Source organism: Pristiophorus japonicus, chromosome 3 (assembly GCF_044704955.1).
Source record: "Pristiophorus japonicus isolate sPriJap1 chromosome 3, sPriJap1.hap1, whole genome shotgun sequence".
NCBI classification, from domain to species: Eukaryota; Metazoa; Chordata; class Chondrichthyes; family Pristiophoridae; genus Pristiophorus; species Pristiophorus japonicus.
The window spans coordinates 82,588,672-82,610,766 of NC_091979.1; the positions used below are offsets into that span (position 1 = coordinate 82,588,672).

The window sequence follows — 22,095 nt, forward strand, 5'->3', positions numbered from 1 at the left end:
AAGGATGAAGCAGCCTTGGTCTCCATGGAAGCCTATAGAACACAACACAACACAAAATTATTGAAGGAAGGACGGACAGATAGGAGAAGGGGGCAAGATTACTAAGATAAGATAGACCCTGAGTGGTCCTGCTTTTTTTATTCATTCATGGGATGTAGGCATTGCTGGCAAGGCCAGCATTTATTGCCCATCCCTAATTTTCCTTGAGAAGGTGGTAGTGAACCGTCTTCTTCAACTGCTGCAGTCTGTTTGATGAACGTACTCCCACAGTGCTGTTATGTAAGGAGTTCAGTACGTTGACCCAGCAATGATGAAGGAAATATATTTCCAAGTCAGGATGGTGTCTGACTTGGATGGGAACTTGGTGTTCCCATGCACCTGCTGCTCTCGTCCTTCTACATGGTTATAGATTGTGCTGCAATACAATTCAGCTCACAGCGCCTCATGGATGCCCAGTTTTGAGCTGCTAGATGTGTTCTGAATCCATTCCATTTAGCACAGTGGTAGTACCACACAACATGATGGAGAGTGTCCTCAGTGTGAAGATGAGACTTTGTCTCCACAAGGACTGTGTTTCATTCCTACTGATACTGTCATGGACAGATGCATCTGCAACAGGTAGATTGTTGAGGATGAGGTTTTTCCCTTGTGTTGGTTCTCTGTCGCACGCCCAGTCTGCAGCTATGTCCGTCAGAACACAGCCAGCTCGGTCAGTAGTCAGACATTGAAGTCCCCCACTCAGAGTACATTCTGTGGTCTTGCTACCTGTGGTGCTTCTTCCAAATGGCGTTCAACAAAGACGTAGGTGGTAATCAGCAGGAGGTTTCCTTGCCTATGAAACTTCGTGGGGTCCAGTATCAATCTTGAGGACTCCCAGGGCTACTCCCTCCTGACTGTATCTGTATACCACTGTGCTGCCACCCATGGTGGGTCTGTTTCCCCCCCCCCCCCCCCCCCCCCGTTTTCCTACCTTTCTTCTGCATCTTTCTTTGCTTTTTCTGTTAATCTTAATTTCTCCTCAAGTAGCAGAATCTCCTTTTGCTTGTCCTATAGTTCAAAAAGTCACAGTGATGCAGAAATTAGACTTCTACAAATGACAAGTAAAAGTTCCCTGTTGTATCCACATATATCTCCAGAATCCCTACTAAAAGACACACAATTTTATATCCCAAGCCAAGAACGTTTGAAATGGTGGGGCTCAGCTCAAAAAGATTTGAGAACCACTTATGATACAGGAATCTATCTCTGATAAGTGATCTTCTGACTTTACTTCACAAGCACTGCAGCCTAGGGAATGAGGAGAAAAGAGAAAGACAGACAAAAAGGAAAGGAGAGGAAAAAAAGAGCTTTGGGTATGGAGAAGGAAAAATAAAAAATAATTTGTTGAAGATGGAAGGAAGAAAGAAAGAGACCGTCTTGAGGTCCCAGATGATGGAGTTCAGGAGAGAGAGAAAATGAGACACCCTGTTGTGATGGCTATGAATGAGAAAGAGACCCTACTCCGGAAAGGGAGAGAACATTTGTGGAGCGAGAGAAGAGATAATGATACTTGGATGAAAAAGATGGAGACAGAAAAGTCTTGTTAACTGGAGGAGTAGAGGGAAAATAGGAAGAAAATTCCTGTTGCAGATTTGAAGATTTCTAACTTTGGGCACGGGAAGGACAGTTGCAGAGATTAATGGGGCCATCTTATAAAAGAGTGCATCTTCTGAGTGACCAAGAGCAATGCTTCAGGATAGTACATAAGTAATTGTGTACTTTATTTTTTATAGCTTAAGCTGTTTGTTTCTCATATACAAGGAATTGAGTCAGATCTGTTAATATAATATATTTAGAAGTCACTTTTTTTTCTCTACTTAAACTGATATTCTTTTACATTGCCCAACTTAACCTGTATAATTTTTCCTCTCTGCATGCAAAGTTTCAGAAGTTCTTCCTTCTCTTGAGTCAGCACATGCAATTTGTGCTGGAGTTCTGCTTCTTTACGATTTCTAATTTCTGTAGTTTCTGCAGCTTCTTTCTGCTTCAGTTCAGCCTCTTAAAAATAGAGTGTCAGATTTATAAAGGTACGAATGTCAATGTGTCTAGTCACATTTTCAACTTGATATGTAGTTAGTATCTGTTTCTAGCTAGTTTCTTAGCAAGTTACTGTTTCTAACTGATTAGTCCCAATGAAAAGGAATAGATTTTTCAAAAGTATAAGAAAAACAGCATGTTTTGATACTACCAACAATATTATAACTATTTGTTCAATTCAGTCTAAAACTACACTGATAAAATTATTTTAGATGGTTATCAAAAGTTATAATTGTGAATGTACATTGCCACTTACATAAGCTGTTAAAACTCTTTAAAATTAAGGAACTCTTAATAGCGTGGCAAATACAAGTAAAGATTGCATGAAAAGTTTACTAATGTTTAATTAATTTCTTAAATGCTCTTATAAATATTGTTATTGTGCTCCATTGAATTTTCTCAAACTTACATTGATAAATTGGAATTACTTGTAATATTAGTAATATTGAAATATTGCATATCTCTTTGAATACATACCATTACATCTATCTTCTAATTCTTTCAGCTTTAATTTTAGAGATTGCACTTCATGCAGATAAAACCTTTCTGTGCTTGTTTGCTTCTCTAAAAACTCACTTTCTTTTGTCTGTAAATTCTGTGTCATTTGTCTGAAATATAGGAACAAGAAGTATCTATTATAGTTAACTCTTTGGCATTCAGAAAACTAGCCAAAAACATGACAAAAATTAATATTAACAGTTTCAGTCAGGAGATAAGCTTTGGTCCATCTAACGCATCTATCCACAGTACAGTATTTCCTTGGTGCATTTTGAATAACCCTGAATTTACTTATGGCAAGAACCTGTCTAATTTCTTTTTGAAACCTGTTAAAGGTTCTTGTCCCATCACCCATGTCGGTAATCTGTTCCACATATATAGGGCTAGACTTTCCACTTAGATAGCTAGTGGCCAAAAAATGGGCAATGTTCCAGTCTTAGCGATGTTTCAGCCTTCATGATCGCTGGAACATCGCCCATTTTTGGGATCGCGACTTTCGGCATTTTTTTGGAGGCGATAGCCCAGCAATGTGAAATGAGCCCTAGCGATGTGAAACAGGCCTCGGCGATATGGAAGGCGAAGCTTCCCTAGCAACGGCCTTCTGCGCATGTGTTTTTTTTTGGTAAGCAGGTTTTCCCGCGATTCTGGAGGTCAGGGGTCATCACCGCATGTGCAGAAGGTGAGAGAGAGGAGAGAGAGAAAGGTTGTGGAGAGGAGTGAGAGTATTGAGAAATTCATATAGATTCATATATAGAGTACAATTCGATTTTTTTGTGGTTTATTGGGAGAGGAGTATTGAGACTTTCATATACAGAATACAATTTCATTTTTTTGTGATGTCTGGCCATGAGTCTGACAGTGGGCAGGAGGTGGAGGGTAGGAGGAGGGCCAAACCCTTCTCCAAAGAGGCCAACAAGGCCCTCGTCGGGGAGATGCGCTCACGGCCCAATTAACCTGGGGTGGGCGTGGGAAACCTCCTCCCCGGGCCTACAGGAAGATTTAGAGCGAGATCACGAGGTGAGGGGTTCCGACCAGTGCCGGAAGCGCTGGAACAGCCTGGTTGCTTTGGCAAGAGTAAGTATAGATTTTATATTATATTGTAATGATGCAAATTGTAATTATAATTATAAATCTCCAGGATTGAAATTAAGCTGGTTATTCTTACATATATTCCCTGCTAAGATCTGGACAGGGCTATGAATCGGCGCCCTTTTTAAGTCTCTCTGGCACAGTGACTCAGCATGGTTAAGGAGAACTCTAGCGACAACCTTCCCAGTGGCTGATAGCAGGAAAATTCCCCTGTAGTTTCCGCAGTCAGACTTGTCCCCTTTTTAAAAAATGGTCACAATCACTGCATCTCTGAGATCTCCCGGCATGCTCTCCTCCCTCCAGATGAGAGAGATGAGGCCAACAGCGCCTCTCCGCCATACTTTAGCGTCTCAGCAGAGATTCCATCTGCACCCTTAGGCCCCGAGTTTCCACACGCTACAAAACGGGTGCCCCTCCGAGCTGGGCACCCGTTTTTCGCGCCGAAAACCGCGCCTGAAAAAAAACGCGCGATCATCAAGATTCACAGCGCAGCCCTCAACAACGTGGACCATTTCCCATATCTCGGGAGCCTCTTATCAACAAAGGTAGACATTGATGTGGAGATTCAACATCGCCTCCAGTGTGCTAGTGCAGCCTTCGGCCAACTGAGGAAAAGGGTGTTTGAAGACCCGGCCCTCAAATCTACCACCAAGCTCATGGTCTACAGGGCTGTAGTAATATCCACCCTCCTGTATAGATCTGGGATATGGACAATGTATAGAAGGCACTTCAAGTCGCTGGAGATATATCACCAACGATGTCTCCGCAAGATCCTGCAAATCTCCTGAGGGGACAGGTGCACGAACATCAGTGTCCATGTCCAGGCTAACATCCCCAGTATTGAAGCACTGACCACACGCGATCAGCTTCACTGGGCAGGTCACATAGTTCACATGCCAGATACAAGACTCCTGAAGCAAATGCTTTATGCGGAGCTCCTTCATGGTAAACGAGCCAAAGGTGGGCAGCGGAAGCGTTACAAGGACACCCTCAAAGCCTTCCTGGTAAAGTGCGACATCACCTCTGACACCTGGGAGACCCTGGCCGAAGACCACCCGAGGTGAAGAAAGTGCATCCGGGAGGGCATTGAGTTCTTCGAGTCTTAACGCAAAGAACGTGAAGAGGTCAGGCGCAGACAGCGGAAGGAGCCCCACCCACCCCTTCCATTGACGAATGTCTGTCCCACCTGTGACAGAGTCTGAGGCTCCCGTATTGGACAGTTCAGCCATCAAAGAACTCACTTTGGTAGTGGAAGCATGTCTTCCTCGGTTCTGAGGGACTGCCTATGATGATGACCGAGCATGGACTGGGGGAGAGCTGCCCTTGCTCATGGTCTGCCCTGGGACACTTTGGGACATTAGTTCCTGTCATTGCCGAGTTCACCAGCTATCCTGATTCCCACCACCCCCGGGGGCCCTTCAATGGAGATTATAGTCGAGAGAGATGTTTGTGTCAAGCATTAGATTCTAAACATGATCTTTGCTATAACCGTGCATTAATTGTGGATAAAAACCCTATTAGTATATAACGTTGGAGACTGCTGTCTTTCCATGACAGTTCCTAGTCAATTAGCTTATGCCATGCTCTTTTCACATTTGCAGAAGTTATCGACGAATTGGGCTGAGCGGCAGCGCACTGGAGGAGGCCCTGCCCAGCTCGCCATCCTCATAGAGTTGGAGGAACGGGTAGCGGCGCTGGTCAGAGGTCACACTCGCTCGGCCACCCGTGGTGAGGCAGAGCCCTAGCTGGCGTCACGTGAGTAATGGGTCAAGCAGTGTTAAAGTAATGTAACATAATTTCATTATAATATACGAATTATGTCATGTTATAGAAATATAGTAAATAGATGCAGGAGTAGACCATTCGGCCCTTCGAGCCTGCACCACCATTCGATAAGATCATGGCTGATCATTCCGCTTTGAGTACTGTTGGGGGGGAATGACTCATCAGGGGAGGGCAGCAGCAGCCAAGTTCATGGCACCGTGGCTGGCTCTGCTGCACAGAAGGGCAGGAAAAGAGTGGGAGCGCGATAGTGATAGGGGATTCAATGGTGAGGAGAATAGATAGGCGTTTCTGCGGCCGCAACCGAGACTCCAGGATGGTATGTTGCCTCCCTGGTGCAAGGGTCAAGGATGTCTCGGAGCGGGTGCAGGACATTCTGAAATGGGAGGGAGAACAGCCAGTTGTCGTGGTGCACATTGGTACCAACGACATAGGTAAAAAAAGGGATGAGGTCCTACGAAACGAATTTAAGGAGCTAGGAGCTAAATTAAAAAGTAGGACCTCAAAAGTAGTAATCTCGGGATTGCTACCAGTGCCACGTGCTAGTCAGAGTAGGAATCGCAGGATAGCGCAGATGAATACGTGGCTTGAGCGGTGGTGCAGCAGGGAGGGATTCAAATTCCTGGGTCATTGGAACCGGTTCTGGGGGAAGTGGGACCAGTACAAACCGGACAGTCTGCACCTGGGCAGGACCGGAACCAATGTCCTAGGGGGAGTGTTTGCTAGTGCTGTTGGGGAGGAGTTAAACTAATATGGCAGGGGGATGGGAACCAATGCAGGGAGACAGAGGGAGACAAAAAGGAGGCAAAAGCAAAAGACAGAAAGGAGATGAGGAAAAGTGGAGGGCAGAGAAACCCAAGGCAAAGAACAAAAAGGGCCACTGTACAGCAAAATTCTAAAAGGACAAAGGGTGTTAAAAAAACAAGCCTGAAGGCTTTGTGTCTTAATGCAAGAAGTATCCGCAATAAGGTGGATGAATTAACTGTGCAAATAGATGTTAACAAATATGATGTGATTGGGATTACGGAGACGTGGCTCCAGGATGATCAGGGCTGGGAACTCAACACCCAGGGGTATTCAACATTCAGGAAGGATAGAATAAAAGAAAAAGGAGGTGGGGTAGCATTGCTGGTTAAAGAGGAGATTAATGCAATAGTTAGGAAAGACATTAGCTTGGATGATGTGGAATCTATATAGGTTGAGCTGCAGAACACCAAAGGGCAAAAAACGTTAGTGGGAGTTGTGTACAGACCTCCAAACAGTAGTAGTGATATTGGGGGGGGCATCAAACAGGAAATTAGGGGTGCATGCAATAAAGGTGCAGCAGTTATAATGGGTGACTTTAATATGCACATAGATTGGGCTAGCCAAACTGGAAGTAATACGGTGGAGGAGGATTTCCTGGAGTGCATAAGGGATGGTTTTCTAGACCAATATGTCAAGGAACCAACTAGGGGGGAGGCCATCTTAGACTGGGTGTTGTGTAATGAGAGAGGATTAATTAGCAATCTCATTGTGCGAGGCCCCTTGGGGAAGAGTGACCATAATATGGTGGAATTCTGCATTAGGATGGAGAAGGAAACAATTAATTCAGAGACCATGTTCAGAACTTAAAGAAGGGTAACTTTGAAGGTATGAGGCGTGAATTGGCTAGGATAAATTGGCGAATGATACTTAAGGGGTTGACTGTGGATGGGCAATGGCAGACATTTAGAGACTGCATGGATGAATTACAACAATTGTACATTCCTGTCTGGCGTAAAAATAAAAAAGGGAAGGTGGCTCAACCGTGGCTATCTAGGGAAATCAGGGATAGTATTAAAGCCAAGGAAGTGGCATACAAATTGGCCAGAAATAGCAGCGAACCCGGGGACTGGGAGAAATTTAGAACTCAGCAGAGGAGGACAAAGGGTTTGATTAGGGCAGGGAAAATGGAGTACGAGAAGAAGCTTGCAGGGAACATTAAGGCGCATTGCAAAAGTTTCTATAGGTATGTAAAGAGAAAAAGGTTAGTAAAGACAAACGTAGGTCCCCTGCAGTCAGAATCAGGGGAAGTCATAACGGGGAACAAAGAAATGGCAGACCAATTGAACAAGTACTTTGGTTCGATATTCACTAAGGAGGACACAAACAACCTTCCGGATATAAAAGGGGTCAGAGGGTCTAGTAAGGAGGAGGAACTGAGGGAAATCCTTATTAGTCGGGAAATTGTGTTGGGGAAATTGATGGGATTGAAGGCCGATAAATCCCCAGGGCCTGATGGACTGCATCCCAGAGTACTTAAGGAGGTGGCCTTGGAAATAGCGGATGCATTGACAGACATTTTCCAACATTCCATTGACTCTGGATCAGTTCCTATCGAGTGGAGGGTAGCCAATGTAACCCCACTTTTTAAAAAAGGAGGGAGAGAAAACAGGGAATTATAGACCGGTCAGCCTGACCTCAGTAGTGGGTAAAATGATGAAATCAATTATTAAGGATGTCATAGGAGCGCATTTGGAAAATGGTGACATGATAGGTCCAAGTCAGCATGGATTTGTGAAAGGGAAATCATGCTTGACAAATCTTCTGGAATTTTTTGAGGATGTTTCCAGTAAAGTGGACAAAGGAGAACCAGTTGATGTGGTATATTTGTACTTTCAGAAGGCTTTCGACAAGGTCCCACACAAGAGATTAATGTGCAAAGTTAAAGCACATGGGATTGGGGGTAGTGTGCTGACGTGGATTGAGAACTAGTTGTCAGACAGGAAGCAAAGAGTAGGAGTAAATGGGTACTTTTCAGAATACAGGCAGTGACTAGTGGGGTACCGCAAGGTTCTGTGCTGGGGCCCCAGCTGTTTACATTGTACATTAATGATTTAGACGAGGGGATTAAATGTAGTATCTCCAAATTTGCGGATGACACTAAGTTGGGTGGCAGTGTGAGCTGCGAGGAGGATGTCATTGAAGGTTGGCATGCAGGTACAGTGGGACTGACCTATCAAGAAAGACTGGATCAACTGGGCTTGTATTCACTGGAGTTCAGAAGAATGAGAGGGGACCTCATAGAAACGTTTAAAATTCTGACGGGTTTAGACAGGTTAGATGCAGGAAGAATGTTCCCAATGTTGGGGAAGTCCAGAACCAGGGGTCACAGTCTAAGGATAAGGGGTAAGCCATTTAGGACCGAGATGAGGAGAAACTTCTTCACCCAGAGAGTGGTGAACCTGTGGAATTCTCTACCACAGAAAGTAGTTGAGGCCAATTCACTAAATATATTCAAAAGGGAGTTAGATGAAGTCCTTACTACTCGGGGGATCAAGGGGTATGGCGAGAAAGCAGGATGGGGGTACTGAAGTTTCATGTTCAGCCATGAACTCATTGAATGGTGGTGCAGGCTAGAAGGGCTGAATGGCCTGCTCCTGCACCTATTTTCTATGTTTCTATGTTCCCTCAGTACCCCTTTCCTGCTTTCTCTCCATACCCTTTGATCCCCTTAGCCGTAAGGGCCATATCTAACTCCGTCTTGAATATATCCAATGAACTGGCATCAACAACTCTGCGGTAGGGAATTCCACAGGTTAATAACTCTCTGAGTGAAGAAGTTTCTCCTCATCTCAGTCCTAAATGGCCTACCCCTTAGCCTAAGACAGTGTCCCCTGGATAAGGAGTAGGTCATTTGGGACTGAGATGAGAAGAAACTTCTTCACTCAGAGAGGTGTTAACCTGTGGAATTCCCTGCCGCAGAGGGTTGTTGTTGTCAGTTCATGCATGCAGCTATCCCGATTCCCATGCAGCCATAAACAGCCATGTACTACCGTGTGATGCGTTGTTATGTATGTCTCTTGGTCTCATTTATTGTAGTACTGCTGCTCCTCATTCGTATGCCAGTGCAGTGCAGTACAAGAATGTGTACCCTTCCGTTCTAATAAGCTCAATAAGCTCAATTGTGCTTTGCAGGTCCAACAACACCCATGCACGACCTGAACCTCTCCTGCTGCAGATGGTCCTCACCACGGGAGTGGAGGAGGAAGATACAACCGAGCCTGAGGAAGAGGAGGACGATGTGATCGAAACAGAGGAGGATGCCCCTCGCATCCCCCGGCTCTGATTGATGTACCTGTGGGACCTGCGGTCACAACATCGGCTTCGACAGAAGAAGTAGCAGGACCAAGCGGCTTACAGCCGGCGACGCTAAGGCACATGTTAGTGCTCACGCCGACCCCACGGAGGTCGGGTCAGCGAGGTCAGCACATGCCTCCACTGGCCGATCGGATCGAGGGCTTGACCAGACTGTGCATGGAGAGTGTCGCGATAAGTCGCGAGCTACTCAGGCTTTCGTGGTATACACAAGTGACATGTCTCAGGCGTCTGCTCGCATTCGGAGGATATGCAGCAGATGATTCGGGAGATGCATGCGACGACTGCCTCCATCGATGTCTTGCATCATGCAATAGTGGCGGTACACGGCACTGAACTCCAAGGTGCTGTCAGACATACCACCAGCACCATCACACAAGCGAGTCAGGAGGAAGCAGTTCCTTCTGATTTGGAAGACAATTGCGCAGCTTCGTCTTCCCCTCCAACACCCCAACAGCAGATCGAGCCATCTTCACCCCACCCCACGGCAGGATGTCTTGCCATCGCCCGCTGCACACCAGACTCGTCTCGGTACCCAGGGACCAAAACGGGTGTGTGGGGTTAAGACACGGGGGTTGGGTGGGCGGGAGGTTGGTGTTACATTTAAATAATTCTTACATTTTGTCAACTCATTAAAACATTTTATTTCACATTACAATTGTTGTGCAGTGTAAGTTAAGGTAAAACATGAAAACTGTTGGAAAACAATGGCCAGGCCAGACCAGGCAAGGATGAAACATAACGCAACTGCAACTGTTGTCTTTCCGTAACTGTAACTGTGACTGTCCCCAATGTAAGTTCAAGCAAAGCGTTCATTTATGAGCTGCTGGTGCAACTGCGTAACTCCCACCAGTCTTGTGGGGGGGAGGGGAACCATGGATTCATCGCCAGGCTGATTGTCCTTCCCGAGGTCCTCACCAGCCTCCTCCTCCTGCTCTATCTCGTCTGCCTCTTCCGCCTCCACTCCTTCTTGAGCTGGACTGGCAGCCCCATCTGTCAATTGTTGTCCTCTCATTATAGCTAGGTTATGCAGCATGCAGCACACCACAATAAACTCGGCGACCTAGTCAGGGTGGTATTGAAGGCTGCCTCCCATCATCATCATAGGCAATCCCTCGGAATCGAGGAAGACTTGCTTCCACTCTTAAAGTCAGTTCTTTGGTGGCTGAACACTCCACTACGAGAGCCACAGACATTGTCACAGGTGGGACAGATAGTCGTTGAGGGAAGGGGTGGGTGGGACTGGTTTGTCGCACGCTCTTTCCGCTGCCTGCGCTTAATTTCTGCATGCTCTCGGCGATGAGACCCGAGGAGCTCAGCGCCCTCCCGGATGCACTTCCTCCACTTAGGGCGGTCTTTGGCCAGGGACTCCCAGGTATCAGTGGGGATGTCGTACTTTATCAGGGATGTATTCAAATCACAGATAGATAGATTTTTAACCAATAAGAGAATTAAGGGTTACGGGGAGCGGGCGGGTAAGTGGAGCTGAGTCCACGGCCAGATCAGCCATGATCTTGTTGAATGGCGGAGCAGGCTCGAGGGGCTAGATGGCCTACTCCTGTTCCTAATTCTTATGTTCTTATTTAGCATTAGCTGCCATGATGATTTGGTAGTGGTCGACAACGAGCTGTACATTCAGGGAGTGGAATCTTTTTCGGTTACGAAACACCTCCGCATCCTTTAAAGGTGCTTTCAGGGCGATGTGCGTGCAGTCTATTGCTCCCTGCACCTTGGGGAAGTTTGCTATTCTCGAGAAACCCAAAGCTCTCCAAGTCTATGGCAGCCTGGTCATAGGGAAGCATATAAAGTCCATCCTACATGCGTAAAGGGCTTGAGTCACCTGTCGAATGGAACAATGTGTGGCGTGCTGAGAGATGCCACAGATGTTGCCAGCTGAAGCCTGAAAAGAACCCGATGCGTAGAAGGATAGTGCCGCAGTAACCTTTACTTCAATGGGCACTGCGATCCTGATGGTGCTGGTAGGCTGCAAATCCCCTTGATGAGCTCCTTTTGGAAACGCAGCCTCCTAAGACACGTGTTATCAGACAAGTTGAGGTAAGATTGCTTTTCCCTGTAAGTTCGTCGTGTGTACGTTCTCCTCCTCTGTCTCCACCTCTTTGATTGGGCCGTTCACTAAACCCAACTTGAGACTCCAGCTTGTGACCATTTACAAGTAATGGCAGAGAAGTTACAGACCCCGTCACTATCACTGTTGCTATAAATGACCTTTCTGCTAAAATAAATATAAATATAAATGTGAGTGGATCAATCAGTAACTATAAGGCCCTTAAATAACTCACAAATTATAAATTCCTTCTTTAAGCAGCCTCTCAATTCCTCCGACGTTCAAAATGGCGTCTGTAGTGCCGAGTTCTGTGAGGAACGCCAGGTAAAAGCAGCTTTTCTCCAGCAATGTCTAGCGATCTTCTCAGCGAGCGATCAGCCCGACGATGTGCCAAAAGTTGTGCTGGGCGATGTGTGGGCAATCACCTTGGCGATGTGACACAAAAGTTGGGCCGGCAATTTTTCAGCAATGTTCCGGCCCAACTTTCCACTATTTAAGCAAAATGGGCGATAGCCTGCCTTTTTGGGCATTATATGGGCGCTAGCCCAGCGATGTCAAGTGGAAAGTCTAGCCCTATAGTGCTCTATTAATAAAAAAGTTCCTCCTGCAATTCCTATTTTTTTCTCGTCCTTAATTTATAAATATGACCACTTCGGCTAGAAATTCATTATAACCAAGGCCAAAGCCAAAGAGAGAGCACGAGAAATTCTTGGCCAGTAAAATTAAGGAAAATCCTAAGATGTCTATAATATATTAAGAGTAAGAGGGTAACTAAAGAAAGGGTAGGGCCTATTAGAGACCATGAGGGTAATCTTTGTGTGGAGGCGGAAGATATTGGTAGGGTTCTTAACAAATACTTTGTATCTGTTTTCACAAAGGAAAGAGGTAATGCAGATACTGCTATTGAGGAGAAGTGTGATATTCTGGATGAAATAAATATAGTGAGAGAATAAGTATTAAGGGGTTTAGCAGCTTTGAAAGTAGATAAGTCCCCAGGCCCGGATGAAATGAATCCCAGGCTGTTGAGCGAAGTAAAAGAGGAAATTGCAGAGGCCTTGGATATGGGCATGGTGCCGGAGGTTTGGAGGACTGCTAATGTAGTACCCTTGTTTAAGAAGGGAAAAAGGTAGGCTGAGTAATTACAGGCCTCAGTGGTGGGAAAATTATACAAAAAAATCCTGAAAGTCAGGATAAATCTACATTTGGATAGGCAAGGATTAATTAGGGACAGTCAGCACGGATTTGTTAAGGGGAGATCGTGTTTGACTAACCTGATTTAATTTTTTGAGGAGGTAACCAAGAGGGTCGATGAGGATAGTGCGTACGATGTAGTATATATGGATTTTAGCAAGGCTTTTGATAAGGTTCCGCATGAAGGTTAAAACCCATGGGATCCAGGGCAAAGTGGCAAGTTGGATCCAAAATTGGCTTGGAGGTAAGAAACAAAGGGTAATGATTGATGGATGTTTTTGTGACTGGAAGGATGTTTCCAGTGGGGTTCAGCAGGGCTCAGAATTGGGTCCCTTGCTTTTTGTGGTATATATCAACGATTTAGATTTGAATATAGGGAGTATGATTAAGAAGTTTGCAGATGACACTAAAATTGGCTGTGTGGTTGATAATGAAGAGGAAAGTCATGGGCTGCAGGAGGATATCAATGTACTGGTCAGGTGGGCAGAGCAGTGGCAAATGGAATTTAATTCAGAGAAGTATGACGTGATGTACTTTGGGAGGGCTAATAAGGAAAGGGTATACACATTAAGCGGTAGGCCACTTAATAGTGTTGATGAACAAAGGGACCTTGGAGTGCTTGTCCACAGATCCTTGAAAGTAGCAGGCCAGGTGGATAAGGTGGTTAAGAAGGCATACCGAATGCTTACCTTTATTGGCCGAGGCATAGAATATAAGAGCAGGGAAGTTATGCTTAAATGGTAAAATACTTTGGTTTGGCCACAGCTGGAGTACTGCGTGCAGTTCTGGTCACCGTATTATAGGACGAATGTGATTGCACGCGAGAGGGTGCAGAAGAGATTTACTAGATGCTGCCTGGAGTGGAGAATCTGAGTTATGAGGACAGATTGGATAGGCTGGGTTTTTTCTCATTGGAACAGAGGAGGTTGAGGTGTACAAAATATTGAGGGGCCTGGACATAGTGGATAGTAATGGTCTGTTGCCATTGGTGGAAGGGTCTATTACGAGGGGGCATAGTTTTAAGGTGGTTGGTGGAAGGTTTAGAGCGGGGGCTTCTTTACGCAGAAGGTTGTGGGGATCTGGAACTCGCTGCCTGGAAGAGTGGTGGATGCAGAAACCCTCACTATTTTAAGAGATGGTTGGATGGGCACTTGAAGTGCAGTAACCTGCAGGGTTATGGGCCTTGGGCTGGTAATTTGGATTAGACTGGATGACATTTTGTTGGACGGCGCAGATATAATGGTAAGTACTGCAGAAAATAGAATACGGCCAGGGTGATCTCCTGGATTAGTTTCGATCGCCTGGATGGGTCAGAGAGGACTTTTCCCAGATTTTTTTTCTCCCTAAATTGGCCTGAGTTTTTATCTGGTTTTTGCTTCTCCCAGGAGATCACATGGCTCCGGTTGGGGTGGAGTGTAGATGTTTTTAGGATAAGGGGTGTCGCAGTTGTGTGAGGCGGACTGGTTGGGCTGGGTGCTATTTGCCTTTCCGTCATTGTTCATAGGTTTATATGTGACCTTTAGGGCTGCTGATCAAGGGCCGTGTGGCTCTTTGTCGGCCGGCGCGGACACGATGGGCCGAAATGGCCTCCTTCTGCACTGTAAATTTCTATGTTTCTATGAATGGGCGGTGTCAGAAGAAAAGTTGGAGAATTAGCGCCAGGCGCAAATGCTTTAGACTGCACACAAAATTCGTGCTCACTACTCAATAAAATGATTGGGGCTAGAAATTCATTTGCTTAGCGCCATCCATTAGAGCCCGAGGAGTGCTAATAGGCCACTAAACACTTACTGCCTGGGTGCCGCGCTGTCAGTGCCTCACGCAAACTTCAGTGGAGATTTAGCGGTGGCACTAACAATTAGCGTTGCGCACTCAAGCACCACCCACTTGGTGACGTCAAGAGTGTGTAACGCCCCCATAGTGCCACAGTCGCGAACTTGACTGAATTTGCCTGCCGTAGCATCTGGCGCTTCTTCCGACAGGGAAAGCAGGCATCACGTAGAAGCTGCCAGGACGATATGCCGAGGCGAAGCAGGTGGGGAGTTAAAATAAGTTTTTTCCCATTAATGCATCTCTCCTAGATGCTGGACACAGTTGTTTAGCTGCCTTGGCTTTTCTTTAGGTTTTCGGGTAGTCCAGCTGACCTCCCCTTTCGAAGCTATGCCAGAACTTGAGCAGTGTTCCTGCGATAGCACCCCAGGAATCAGGGTTAGCGCCCTAAGAGGGCTGTGGAATGCTTCCCTTAACGCTCCACTCCTCTCTTTTGCAACTAAAAGTGAATATCCCGGTTGGAGGCGGTAAATATTGCCCGGCGCTAAAGTTAGTGAACAGGTGGTGTCACCGCCTCAAACCGGGTTATACTGAATTTTTAGCCCAAGTCTTAAAACTCAAGCTCATTGGCAGTACACTCAAAAGGTGGGCCAATATCGGGTGCAGTCTAATTGCAACTCATCATTGCCACAAGCCTTTTTCACTTCTTAAAGGGGAGGTACATTGATGCTGCAGCACTTCATTCTCAGCATTGCTGGCTGTGCAATTACCTCAGCAAGTAGAAGCAGAACAAGGAGAAGTAGAAGTAGTCAGAGGACTGAACCAGAAGTGCTAATGGCAGATTCACATTACAGGGAGAGAGCCCGCAGATTCTCCGATGAAGCGTTTGAAGCATTGGTTTTCGCTGAGGAGAGACGAAGGGTAAATCTTTACCCAGCAAGTGGCAGGAGGCCCTCGCCACAAGTTTTCTGCATCATGTGGAGGGAGGTAGCGCAGCACATCTCGGGCAGCACTGCAGTCCCCAGGACCCAACACAGTGAAGGATGAAATTTAGCGACGTCACTAGGGTGGTCAGGGTGAGTGAATGCTTCAACAAATACAACATACCACCATTTGTACCACGATCTTCACACACTGCCCAAAACACCACAGCCCCAGCACTCACCTACCAACACTCACACAATGACAGCTATTCAAGCATTTCACCCAAACACATTGCTCCACACTTACTCACACAATTTCCTTTCTCCCTCGGGAACAACAACAGGATCCGGAAGGCCGATTGAGTGAGCTGCCTCCTCCTCCTCATCTTCCTTGCCCTCTTCCTCCTCCTGAAGTGATCCCACAAACCCTGCTGGCAACGGCTGGGCCCTTATGATGTTGTGGAGCATGCAGCAGACCACCACGAAATGGGATAGGACTGTTGGGGTTGCAGAGGCGAGTCATAAGCCAGCTGGAGAGCGGATAGCCCTTGTCTCCGAGCTGCCAGCCATGAACTTGACATGGTGGCTGGAAGAGTGTTGCCACACCGGTCCGGCGCAGGATGAAGGCATTGTGGCTGCTGCTAGGATAGCAGACATTGACAGTGAGGATTCGCTGTGCAGGGTCGCACACCAACTGCTTATTAAGTGAGTGGTAGCCTTTGCAGTTATGGAAGATCTCAGGATTGTTATGCGGTGCTCGCAAAGCCACGTAGGTGCAGTCAATGGTGCCCTGTACCATGGGAAATCCCATTATTCTGGTAAAGCCACATGCACGCTCGTCCTGCTCTCTCTAGTAATGGAGAAGGAAATATAATCCCTTCTCCTTCTGTAAAGAGCCTCTGTGACCTCCCTGATGCAGCAATTGGATGGCAAACTGTGAGATGTTAGCTATGTCTCCTGTTGCAGACTGGAAGGATCTGCTGAAGAAATTGAGCGCGACGGTGACCTTGACTGCCACTGGGAGAACCATGGTCGCCCTGGTCTGAGGCTGGAGGTCTGGTTGCAGGAGGTGGCAGAGTTCTGTGACCACCTCCTTGCTGAAGCAGAGGCTTCTAAAACACTGCTCCTTGCTTAATTGGAGATAGGAGACGTGCTCTCAGAATACCATCGGAGGTTAAGGTCTCCTGTTGAGAGGTCTGAAGGCCCTCCTCCTCCCTCTGGGCACATGTTCCAGTCTTTCTCGCTGCCTCCGCTCCCTCTGCCATAAATTCAGGAGAGTGAGGTCGACTGCCAGTACAGCCCCCATTAATGTTACCGAGTGTAGCAGTTTGAATCTTTGAACACGAAATGTAGCTACCTTCTAGCTGCCAGAACACTTCTCAGACAAAAGAACCTTGAAATAACTGAATGAAACTGTTGCAGTGGGTAAAACTTACAAAAAAAACTGAAACTGCACTAACCTGACAGCTGCAAATGATAACTGATGATCCCTTTAAATAATGTTCCTGGAGCCGGCTTTCTGGTGCTGCACACCAGCTCTCCCTGTCCGTGTTTACCCCAGGCAAGTGGTGCGAATCAATTTAGAAAATCGGGTGGTCAGTGAGCGTTGCACAGATTTGGCGTGCGGCGCTGGGTTCGCCTCGCCCCAGGGATACTAGTTTAGTGGTGCTAACGGGAGGCGTTAAGGGGACAGATTCCGCCCCCCCACCCCCCCAGTGCTTAGATTCTGTATATAGCAGGTAAGTTTATTTGGATACAATTTGTGCAAATCTTTTATAATTTTAAAATTACAGCAAAATTCTAAAGGGGTAAAGTGTGCTAAAAAGACAAGCCTGAAGGCTCTGTGCCTCAATGCGAGGAGTATTCGGAATAAGGTGGACGAATTAACTTTGCAGATAGCAGTTAACGGATATGATGTAATTGGCACCACGGAGACATGGCTTCAGGGTGACCAAGGCTGGGAACTCAACATCCAGGGTTTTTCAACATTTAAGAAGGATAGACAGAAAGGAAAAGGAGGTGGGATGGCGTTGCTGGTTAAAGAGGAAATTAATGCAATAGTAAGGAGGGACATTAGCTTGGATTATGTGGAATCGGTATGGGTGGAGCTGCGGAATACCAAAGGGCAGAAAATGCTAGTGGGAGTTGTGTACAGACCATCAAACAGTAGTAGTGAGGTTGGGGACAGCATCAAACAAGAAATAAGGGATGTGTGCAATAAAGGTACAGCAGTTATCATGGGCGACTTTAATCTACATATTGATTGGGCTAACCAAACTGGTAGCAATGCGGTGGAGGAGGATTTCCTGGAGTGTATTAGGGATAGATTTCTAGACCAAAATGTCGAGGAACCAACTAGAGAGCTGGCCATGCTAGACTGGGTGATGTGTAATGAGAAGGGACTAATTAGTAATCTTGTTGTGCGAGGCCCCTTAGGGAAGAGTGACCATATGGTAGAATTCTTTATTAAGATGGAGAGTGACACAGTTAATTCAGAAACTAGGGTCCTGAACTTAAGGAAACATAACTTTGACAGTATGAGGCGTGAATTGGCTAGAATAGACTGGCAAATGATACTTAAAGGGTTGACGGTGGATCACATGGATGAACTTCAAAAATTGTACATCCCTGTCTGGAGTAAAAATAAAACGGGGAAGGTGGCTCAACGGTGGCTAACAAGGGAAATTAAGGATAGTGTTAAATCCAAGGAAGAGGCATATAAATTGGCCAGAAAAGCAATCCTGAGGACTGGGAGAAATTTAGAATTCAGCAAAGGAGGACTAACGGTTTAATTAAGAGGGGGAAAATAGAGTACGAGAGGAAGCTTGCTGGGAACATAAAAACTGACTGCAAAAGCTTCTATAGATATGTGAAGAGAAAAAGATTAGTGAAGACAAACGTAGGTCTCTTGCAGTCGGATTCAGATGAATTTATAATGGGGAACAAAGAAATGGCAGACCAATTGAACAAATACTTTGGTTCTGTCTTCACAAAGGAAGACACAAATAACCTTCTGGATGTACTAGGGGACAGAGAGTCTAGTGAGAAGGAGGAACTGAAGGATATCCTTATTAGGTGGGAAATTGTGTTTGGGAAATTGATGGGATTGAAGGCAATTAAATCCCCGGGGCCTGATAGTCTGCATCCCAGAGTAGTTAAGGAAGTGGCACTAGAAATAGTGGATGCATTGGTGATCATTTTCCAACAGTCTATCGACTCTGGATCAGTTCCTATGGACTGGAGAGTAGCTAATGTAACACCACTTTTAAAAAAAGGAGGGAGAGAGAAAACGGGTAATTATGGACCGGTTAGCCTGACATCAGTAGTGGGGAAAATGTTGGAATCAATCATTAAGGATGAAATAGCAGCGCATTTGGAAAGCAGTGACAGGATCGGTCCAAGTCAGCATGGATTTATGAAAGGGAAATCATGCTTGAGGAATCTTCTGGAATTTTTTGAGGATGTAACTAGCAGAATGGACAAGGGAGAACCAGTGGATGTGGTGTATTTGGACTTTCAAAAGGCTTTTGACAAGGTCCCACACAAGAGATTGGTGTGCAAAATCAAAGCACATGGTATTGGGGGTAATGTACTGACGTGGATAGAGAACTGGTTGGCAGATAGGAAGCAGAGAGTCGGGATAAACGGGTCCTTTTCAGAATGGCAGGCAGTGACTAGTGGAGTGCCACAGGGCTCAGTGCTGGGACCCCAGCTCTTTACAATATACATTAATGATTTAGATGAAGGAATTGAGTGTAATATCTCCAAGTTTGCAGATGACACTAAACTGGGTGGTGGTGTGAGCTATGAGGAGGACGCTAAGAGGCTGCAGGGTGACTTGGACAGGTTAGGTGAGTGGGCAAATGCATGACAGATGCAGTATAATGTGGATAAATGTGAAGTTATCCACTTTGGGGGCAAAAACACGAAGGCAGAATATTATCTAAATGGCGGCAGGTTAGGAAAAGGGGAGGTGCAACGAGATCTGGGTGTCATGGTTCATCAGTCATTGAAAGTTGGCATGCACGTACAGCAGGCGGTGAAGAAGGCCAATGGTATATTGGCCTTCATCGCTAGGGGATTTGAGTACAGGAGCATGGAGGTCTCACTGTAGTTGTACAGGGCCCTGGAATATTGTGTTCAGATTTGGTCTCCTAATCTGAGGAAGGACGTTCTTGCTATTGAGGGAGTGCAGCGAAGGTTAACCAGACTGATTCCAGGGATGGCTGGACTGACATATGAGGAGAGACTGGATCAACTGGGCCTTTATACACTGGAGTTTAAAAGGATGAGAGGGGATCTCATAGAAACGTAGAAAATTCTGACGGGACTGGACAGGTTCAATGCGGGAAGAATGTTCCCGATGTTGGGGAAGTCCAGAACCAGGGGACACAGTCTTCGGATCAGGCCATTTCGGACTGAGATGAGGAGAAACTTCTTCACTCAGAGAGTTGTTAACCTGTAGAATTCCCTGCCGCAGAGAGTTGTTGATGCCAGTTCATTGGATATATTCAAGAGGGAGTTAGATATGGCCCTTACAGCTAAAAGGATCAAGGGGTATGGAGAGAAAGTGGGAAAGGGGTACTGAGGGAATGATCAGCCATGATCTTATTGAATGGTGGTGCAGGCTCGAAGGGCCGAATGGCCTACTCCTGCACCTATTTTCTATGTTTCTATGTTTAAACACTTATATCACATTCCCTTTTCCTTTTGTTTTTCAAGAGAGAAATTACCCAGAGTACTGACTCTTTTCACGTACAGGTTGAACCTCCCTTATCCAGAACTCCCTTATCCAGAACCACCCCTCATCCAGAACCATTCCTGGGCGCTCCGACATGAACAAATTGAAGTCCTTCCTCGCTGCCAACTCCCGTAATCGCTGGCCTGACCCCGCGATCCACCGCCCACCCCCCATGATCTCTCTGCCGCATTCCCAGCCCCAAGCCAGCCTGCCCCGATATCCCCTTGCGCAGTACCTGTGCCATTCAATTTAACGTGACCACCCCTTATCTGGAAAAATCCCTTATCCAGAACAGGCCAGGTCCCGAGGGTCCCGGATAAAGGAGGTTCAACATGTACATCATTTGCTGAAATCTTAAGATAAACTGTGTGGGAGGGGGCAATCCATACTGTAAATCAGGAAGATCAGCAGGACATATGGGCAAGCTGGGAACAATTAACAAGGTTCTCTACGTGAATATACGTAGCATAAGAAATAAAATAAGTGAATTAGAAGCACGAGGAGGCCATTCGTCCGTCGAGCCCGTGCTGTCTCTCTGCAAGAGCACATCAGCTGGTCCCACTCCCCCGTCCTTTCCCTGTAGCCCTGCAAATTTTTCTCCTTCAGCTACTTATCTAATTCCTTTTTGAAAGACACAATTGAGTCTGCCTCCACCACACTTTCAGGCAGTGCATTCCAGATCCTAACCACTCGCTGTGTAAAAAAGTTTTTCCTCATGTCGCCTTTGGTTCTTTTGCCAATCACCTTACATCTGTGTTCTCTGGTTCTCGACCCTTCCGCCAACAGGAACAGTTTCTCACTATCTACTCTGGTCAGATCCATCATAATTTTGAACACCTCTATGTTACACCACCATCTATGCTACAGGGAGGACAACCTCAGCTTCTCCAGTCTATCCATGTAACTGAAGTCCCTCATCCCTGGAACCATTCTCATAAATCTTTTCTGCACCCTCTCTAAGGCCTTCACATCCTCCTTTGGACACAATACTCCAATTGAGGCCGAACCAGTGTTTTATAAACGTTCATCATAACTTCCTTGCTTTTGTACTCTATGCATCTATTTATAAAGCCCAGGATCCCAATGCTTTTTTAACCACTTTCTCACCCTGTCACCTTCAACGATTTGTGCACATAAACCCCCAGGTTTCTCTGTCCACGCATCCCCTTTAATTTATATGTACTCTCCTCATTCTTCCTACAAAAATGTATCACTACACCTTCATTAAATTTTGTCTGTCAAGTGTCCGCCCATTTCACCAGCCTATCTATGTCTTCTTGAAGACTACCCCTGTCCTCCTCAATCTTCACTCTACTTCCAAGTTTTGTGTCATCTGCAAATTTTGAAATTGTGCCCTGTACACCCAAGTCCAAGTCATTAATATATATCAAGAAAAGCAGTGATCTTAGGACCGACCCCTGGAGAACACCACTCCGAAAAACAACCATTCTTCACTACTCAGTTTCCTATCACTTAGCCAATTTCATATCCATGCTGCCAATGTGCCTTTTATTCCATGGGCTTCAACTTTGCTGGCAAGCCTATTATGCAGCACTTTGTAAAACGGCCTTTTGGAAGTCCATGGACACCACGTCAATCTCATTACCCTCATCAACCCTCTCTGTTACCTCATCAAAAATCTCGATCAAGTTAGTTAAACACAATTTACCTGTAACAAATCCGTGCTGGCTTTCCTTAATTAATCAACACTTGTCCAAGTGATTGTTAATTTTGCCTCTGATTATAGTTTCAAAAAACTTCTCCACTACAGGGGTTAAACTGACTGATATGTAGTTGCTGGGTTTAACCTTACACCTTTTTTTGAACAAGGGTGTAACATT

At 46.0% G+C, this 22,095-nt stretch overlaps 1 protein-coding gene across 4 annotated transcripts in view; it reads right to left on the reverse strand.

Moving 5' to 3' along the window:
• Positions 1–22,095, reverse strand: part of LOC139259776 (coiled-coil domain-containing protein 89) — a 77,382-nt gene that overhangs the window by 31,311 nt on the left and 23,976 nt on the right. For all 4 annotated transcript variants that reach the window (XR_011592653.1, XM_070875505.1, XM_070875503.1 and 1 more), the window contains exons 3-5: positions 2,554–2,684; positions 1,892–2,037; positions 971–1,047 (exon numbers count right to left, since the gene is read on the reverse strand). Coding sequence is in view for 3 of the 4 variants with exons in the window: in XM_070875505.1 (XP_070731606.1) it covers positions 971–1,047; positions 1,892–2,037; positions 2,554–2,684 (354 nt within the window). In the remaining variant the exon portion in view is untranslated. The remainder of the gene's footprint in view (positions 1–970; positions 1,048–1,891; positions 2,038–2,553; positions 2,685–22,095) is intronic.